The 7,173-nt window shown below is 37.5% G+C and overlaps 1 protein-coding gene across 1 annotated transcript; it reads right to left on the minus strand.

Annotated features, from left to right (window-relative positions):
* Window positions 1-2,981: 2,981 nt before the first annotated feature.
* Window positions 2,982-6,992, minus strand: LOC117180569. The gene is made up of 3 exons (XM_033373065.1): window positions 6,894-6,992; window positions 4,097-5,026; window positions 2,982-4,004 (listed from the first exon to the last, which is right to left on the minus strand). The coding sequence occupies exons 1-3, from the start codon at window positions 6,990-6,992 to the stop codon at window positions 2,982-2,984; spliced, it is 2,052 nt and encodes a 683-aa protein (XP_033228956.1).
* Between the last annotated feature and the right edge of the window lie 181 nt (window positions 6,993-7,173).

Here is a 7,173-nt window from a genome sequence, read left to right on the forward strand (position 1 = left end):
GCATACTTTGAATAAAATATTTGTTATCATTCTCTTGAAATAAATGTGTTTTTTTCTTGAAAAAATACCGGTTTCATATGTATACACCTGGTATATAAAATAGGTGAAAATAAAAATATTTGTAGCAAATAAACTTTTCTGTTGAAAATTCATACCTTTGGTTAATATTTTAACTATATTAGTAGAAAATTGAACTAATTAGTTCAAAGTTAAACTATTCATATGAAAATCTAATTACAGGGCAGAAAATGAACTTTTTCTAAAAATATTATAATTTCAGATAGAAAATTCAACCGCTTTCAAGATAATTCATCTTTTTGGGATTAAAATGTTAATAATGTTGATGAATATGTATATATTTTCTTGCACATTTGTATTCCTTGGATGAAAAGTAATCTTCTTTTAGAAAAATTTAATTATTCTATTGCTGGTTGAAAGCTAATGTTTTTCTTAGTATAGAAACTTGCACTATTTATTTAAAATTTTAATAATAAATTAATCTTCTTAGTTAAGATATCGTCTTTTTGCTGGAATATTCAACTATTTGGTTGAATGGGGGACTATTTTTGGTAAAAATTAATGATTTGAGCTTCAATTGTTTAGCTGATAATTATTCTCTTTGGTTAAAAATGCAACTTTCTTTTTTGAAACAAAATAGTGCATCAATCCTGAAAAAGATTACATTTATTGTCAAGCAAGCAGTTGTATTTGAAACAAAGATTAACAAAAAATTATGAATGTCCATGATTGCAGAGTTTTGAGTTTAAAATTCTGGAAAGCGAATTGCTGAAGAAAAGGCTGCGAATTGCATACCCTTCAATTGTATTCTTGAAAATTAAATGACCTGCAATTCTATACATTTCCGATTCAATAATTTCCAATATTCTCGACGCAGCATTTGTCTTCAGCGTTTTTTTGCCATAGAATCTAACAAGAGAGGACAAAAATATACACAATTACAAAAACTCTAAACAGAAATTAAATGGATTAACTGATTTTCTTTTATCTTTTTTTTAATCGTCACGCCGCTATGTAACGAACCTAATTCAGCATGTTAAAATTAATTTTTTTTTATATTTTAATCATTTTAATTTCTCTTAACCGACTCTAATTCTCTGACAATAGGAAGGTTGAGTGAGGACGAACAGAAATTCAATTTAAATCTTGGGCTCGATCCTGGGTTTACGCTGTTTGCAGCAACATCGAAAAAAAAACACTTTAGGACCTCCCACTGTTTTATTTGTTTAATAGTTCACGCCATTATTCTGTTTAATGAATTAAAAAAAAAACAAAGACCCTTTTTCGAAAAACTCCGCTTTGAGGGATTGTATTTAACCACTTAGATTATGTGGTTAAAATATGACATCAAAGAATTCATAATTGTACGAGTAGAGCTGTCAAGTTTTTTTTGTGTCCGTTAGCACCTGTACTGGCATATCTCTGGGATAATAATAATTTTAATAAATTAAAAAAAAAACAAAGACCATTTTTCGAAAAACTCCTCTTTAAGGGATTGTATTTAACCACTTAGATTATGTGGTTAAAATATGACATCAAAGAATTCATAATTGTACGAGAAAAGTTGTCAAGTTTTTTTTTGTCTCTGTTAGCACCTGTACTGGCATATCTCTGGGATAATAACGCTATTTTGTGATGGGCTCACTACTAAATCAAGACTGAGCGTTAATTGGCAGATTTGTGTAATTGGTCTTATCATTCAATCAACAATAACTTATTATTTAATATATAGTCATAAAAATATTTTGTTGTAATGTTTTACTCTTTATAAGAATATAATATTTCAATCATAAATTCTATACAAGAATATAACATTGTAAATTACATACATCTTAAAAAATTGGAGTCCACTATAGGTTATGCGAAAAATGTTGGTCATTTGGGCGTGCATTTTTTTCGGTTACCATCAATTTCAACAATTCGAAACTATTTTAATATCATTAAACAAAAGTTTTCCCCGTAAAATTTTGAAAGGGTTTCTTAAACAATTTTCATTAATTATGTGGTACAAGTAACAATAATGCGTGTCTTTTGATATTAAATTCAATTATGAATATTTATTAACATACGATAGGAATTTATATAATTATACAAAGCTCTAAAATTGAGTAGTCTTTATGATGTGGACTCGACTGCGGTCTCAATCCAACTGCCCTTATAGAGGGGACCTGTGAACCCCACGATTTGGCCAACCTCGGCCCAGCTCCAGCCCAGCATCGTCATAGATTCCAGACCACTTGAGCGATCTGCGTTTTAGGCGGATGTTTACAGAACGTGATACTTGTGGGACATAACATGGTCTGGCTCTCCTGAATGCCCTCTTTGTTAGAACTGTAACTTTCCTCTACATTCGGCCAACCTGACCGCTAGGTCGTCCTCGACCTTTTTACTCCAGTAATGAATTCTAGAATGCAGAAGATTTACACTTCATTATTTTTCACAAGATTATACTAAGGAAATGTAAAGCTGTACGTTAGTTAGAGATCCCTCTGCAGGAGTATCGAAAGTATCTGCTAACTCACAGCTAAGATCCAAAAAATGTAGATTAAAGAGTAAATGAATAGAAACATAAAAAAATCAATTCACGCTACGTATGGGCCATTCTGAGGATACTCAGCTTACCTAAAACTTAGCATAAGTGGTAATTAACCCTGGTCCTGACCTCCGCCCAGTATTCCACCCAGTATGAGTTTGACCAGTTCTCAACCTAGGAATACCAGACTTGGCCTGGTTTTGTCCTAACCTCCGCCTAATATTCCACCCGGTATAAGGTTGACAACTCCTTAACCTAGGAATACTAGTCTCGGCCTTGACTTAGCCTCGCCAACGTCCGTCGGTTACAATCCTGACCAAGAATTGTAGTTCAGGATTGTCGACTCCGACTAATACTTCCATTACACGGAACACAGCTCTTGATCCAACTGGGTCGAATTAATGCAACCACCACTGCATTACTCACCAGCTTACTGAATAGCGTCAAACGTGACCCATCTCTTCAGGCTGTCCACCGCAACAGTACTGCGTTGGTTTGGCGATTTCTTTAAATCCCGAAGATCTTGGACCTCATAACGGTCATTGGGCAGAACTGCTGTCACTTTCAAAGGTCCTTTCGCCTTGGCTGCGAGCTTCTTACTCTCGCTAGTAGCAACAGGGTGGGCATCCACCATAACGACGTGTCCGACACGGTACGAGGGAGGTTTGAACCTGCGAACATCAAACCTCTTTTTCTGTCGATCTTGCTCTTCATCCGTAGATGCCTTCGCTGCGGACCTCATATCCTGTAAATCGACCTGATCCAATGTATTCTGAGTCGCTGCTAGTAAATTCGCATCGGCCAAACTACGCGGTTTGTAGCCAAATAGGAGTTGAGTTGGTGACATACGCGTAGTCCTGTTGATCGAACAGTTAATCACACTTTGGACCTTTTTGACATTCTCGTCCCATGAATCTTCTGCACCTCCAGCGCAAGTAGCTGCAAGTGAACTTAAGACTGTGCGATTCATTCGTTCACATTGACCATTCGCACGAGGAGTTGTGACTGCGTTGAGTACGTGCTTAATGCCGAATTCCACACAAAATGCCCTGAAGGTGTGAGATGTGAATGCTGTACCTCTATCGCTGATAATTCGGGTGGGTACTCCGAATATCGCAATTAACTGATACAGTGCTTTTAACACTTGTTTAACTGACGTATCGTGGACAGGCTCGAGGATACAAAATTTTGTGAATCCGTCAACTATGGTAAGAATTTGTGTATTTCTGCGTGTACTACGTACAAAGGGTCCAACATGATCATGATGCAATGTATGGAATGGAATGGCTATCTTTTCTATGGGATGTAAAAATCCAGGTTTGCGCCCGGTTGCGGATTTATAGTATAAGCAGTTCAGGCATGCATTGACATATTTGGAAACGTATTTTCTAAGCCCTTTGAACCAATAGTGCTCGCGCACTTTGTCTAATGTTCTTTCAAGTGCAAAATGTCCCTGTTCATCGTGACATAATATCACTACATTAAAGCGTGACATTCGAGGAACTAACCATTTATTACCCGTGTCAGTCCTTCGAAAAACCATACCTTACAACATTCTATGGGATTTCTACTTAAGAAATCTACGTGTGCAGCTTGTGCACCAGGACGATACGCGATTTCGAAATTATAGTCTTGGAGATACACCCACCAACGAGCTACTCGAGGCTGTATATCTTTCTTATTTGCAGTAGCACGTACGGCACTGCAATCCGTAACGACCGTAAATTTAATTCCCAGTAGATAAACGCGGAAATTCGTCAAAGCCACGAATACTGCTAAAGTCTCCAAATCATAAGAATGATATTTTTGTTCCTCAGAAGTCGTTTTTCGACTGTAATAAGCAATCACGCGTTTCTCGTTTCCTTCTTTCTGAATTAATATAGCGCCTAAACCTATTGCACAGGCGTCTGTGTGCACTTCAGTTTCACGATTAGGATCATAAATAGTTAAAATCGGCCGATTAACAAGTATTGCTTTTATATCTTTTACTACTTCGCTTTCTTTTTCTCCCCAAGACCAGGCTACATTTTTACGTAATAGGTTTGTTAATGGGGCAACTTTACGCGCAAAATCTTTGATGAACTTTCGAAAATATCCAGCAAGGCCAAGAAATTGCCTGACTTGCTTCACGTTAATTGGATCCGCAACTTTCAAAATGGCATCAATCTTACGTTTCCCGGGCCTAACTCCCTCGCTGGAAATTTCACGTCCTAAATAATCGATCCTGCTTTGGAAAAACTTGCATTTACTAAGATTAAGAGTCAGATTGTTTGCTGGAAGGGCCTTCAACACTATCTCAAGTTGTTTAAAGCCTTCCTCTATTGTTTCAGTGGCAATTAGAATATCATCCATATAAACAAGTGCACACCCCTTCAAAACTTGATTCATTGTTTTTTGAAAAACGGCAGGAGCATTAACTAATCCAAATCCAACTCTTAAAAACTCCCACTGTCCATAGTCTGTAACGAATGCAGTCTTTTCCACAGAATAAGGATGGATTGGGATTTGATAAAATCCGGATTTCAAATCTAATGACGTGAAAACCCGATTTGTAGAAAGTTGATCTATTTATTCGTCAACTAATGAAAGAGGATACTGGATTCGCTTAGTAATTTTATTAAGTCCCCTGTAATCTATAGCCATACGTGGTTCCCCATTTTTTTTTTTTGAACAAGTATTACAGGACTCGCGTACGGAGATGTGCTCTCACGTATTATGTCATTTTCTACCAGATCAGTCACTATCCCCATTATAATTTCTCGATCCGATCTAGAGTGTCGATAAGGTCTATGAAAAATTGGTACGTCGGTAGTTAGTTCTATTTTAAATAGTACCGCGCTGGTTTTGCCTATCTCCTTTGTATTGAACGATACGCATTGACGGTAAGTATTTAATGATGTAAGTATCCGTTTTTTCCCTGTCATATCAAGTTCCTCGCACGAAATGTCATTTTGCTGTACGGATTTTACTGTGCTAACATGTATTGCTTCGACTTCATAGGTGTTAATTAATTTAGTTGAGTCATCCGAAGTAAATGTTACTCCAGAACAATCCGATATAGCTTTCATACCCGTCTTTAGGAAAATATTCCGGCCGATAAGAATTTCTCTTGTCAACTGATCATCAGGAACAATATATACTCTTATTTTTAATGGAATATCATCGATGAAAACTTTGACCTTTGTACGAGCGATAGACACAACAATCACGTGATTGAATGCTGATAAAACGCTTTGTGTATTTTTAAAATTCAGATTTAGATCCCGTGCGACACTTTCCCGAATCAACGAGCAGGCACTTCCTAAATCAACAGTGCATACTATTTCTGCATCATTAAATTTACATGTTTTAAGTGGCTTGCTCACTTCGACTGACTCAACCTCTAACACTTGAGAGCTGGACGGCCCCTGCTCCCCCTGCCGAGAAACCATCCCCTCGGCTGGTAGTCAACTGTTCCTTTCCTTTCTGTCCCTGTTCTTTTTGGTATAACAGTCCTTTTCCAAATGGCCTGGCTTATTGCAATACGTGCATCTTATCCTATCCCTGTCATCCTTGTGGGTTGCGCTTTTATCATTTTTCGAGGCACCATCCTTAAGGGATGCTGTGCCGGCTTTACTTCTCTCATCACTATTTAACTCTGGGCAACTATCTTTCCTATGATCCTTCTTTCCGCATTTGAAACACGCATCACAATCGAAACGTTTAAATTCTTTTTTTATTTATCCTGGTCTGCGCTACGTTTATTATCTATTCCATCTCTAGAATTTTTATTCTCTTTTGATTTTTCATCTGCAAGTGACCCCAAGCATTGACTCAATTCGGCAAGTGTTCGTTTTTTCGCAGTTACTAAACTGGTTCACAATTGTTCATCGTGGATTCCGTATTCCACAAATTCCATAATTTTTTCTTCCGAAATTTCTAAATTTAACCGGTTAATTCTCTTGACCTTTTCGAAGCAATATTCTTGCAAGGACTGACCTGGAGTACTTTTGTGCGATCCTGCAGTCAAAAAGTTGACCGAAATTTTGTTCCCCGGAGAATTGTCTGACGACTGCTACTGAAAATGCCTCCCAACTGAGGGGCGTATTTTTTAACCCGTCATACCAACTTCTCTCTATCCCTCCCAACTTTAATGCAGCCAGATACAGCTTATACGAGTCATCCCAGTCATACATTATTGCAAATTAATTGACTTTCTCTAACCATTCCATTGCAGACAAATCTTTCCTCTTTGGATCAAATTCTGGCAAAACTTTCTCATTAACATAATGGTTCGACCGTTTTGAGCCTGTCTTCACGATAGCCGCAAGCACTTCAGTTAATTTTGCAAAATCGGACTCACCCTGCCGCCTTCTTTCTGGACTTCTACTTGTCGATCCGGTCGTTCGGCTACCTCGCACTCGGCTTCTGCTCTTGCGGTGCCGCCGATCTTCGCCAGCATCTACGGGAGAGCTGCTTCGGTCACGTCCGTAATCCTCAACATATCTGGATTGTCGACGACTGCTGTAATGGGGCTCCCGTTTTCACTTAGGTTGAGCTGGAAATTAATTCAACTTAACAAAAATAATGATTGAAAGAAATGATTATTCTTTATAACTATCTTCTTCTTTATTATTGCGATA

This window comes from Belonocnema kinseyi, chromosome 9 (assembly GCF_010883055.1).
Source record: "Belonocnema kinseyi isolate 2016_QV_RU_SX_M_011 chromosome 9, B_treatae_v1, whole genome shotgun sequence".
In the NCBI taxonomy this organism is placed as follows: domain Eukaryota; kingdom Metazoa; phylum Arthropoda; class Insecta; order Hymenoptera; family Cynipidae; genus Belonocnema; species Belonocnema kinseyi.

What these genes read in the sequence shown, in the direction of transcription:
- LOC117180569 (XM_033373065.1), bottom strand. Translation starts at nt 6,992, where the DNA reads ATGCTGGCGAAGATCGGCGGCACCGCAAGAGCAGAAGCCGAGTGCGAG. An exon ending in TCCAGAAAGAAGGCGGCAGG is followed by an intron (nt 5,027 to 6,893) that starts GTGAGTCCGATT and finishes TCTGTGGAAAAG; the next exon opens with ACTGCATTCGTTACAGACTA. An exon ending in ATCCCATAGAATGTTGTAAG is followed by an intron (nt 4,005 to 4,096) that starts GTATGGTTTTTC and finishes CACGATGAACAG; the next exon opens with GGACATTTTGCACTTGAAAG.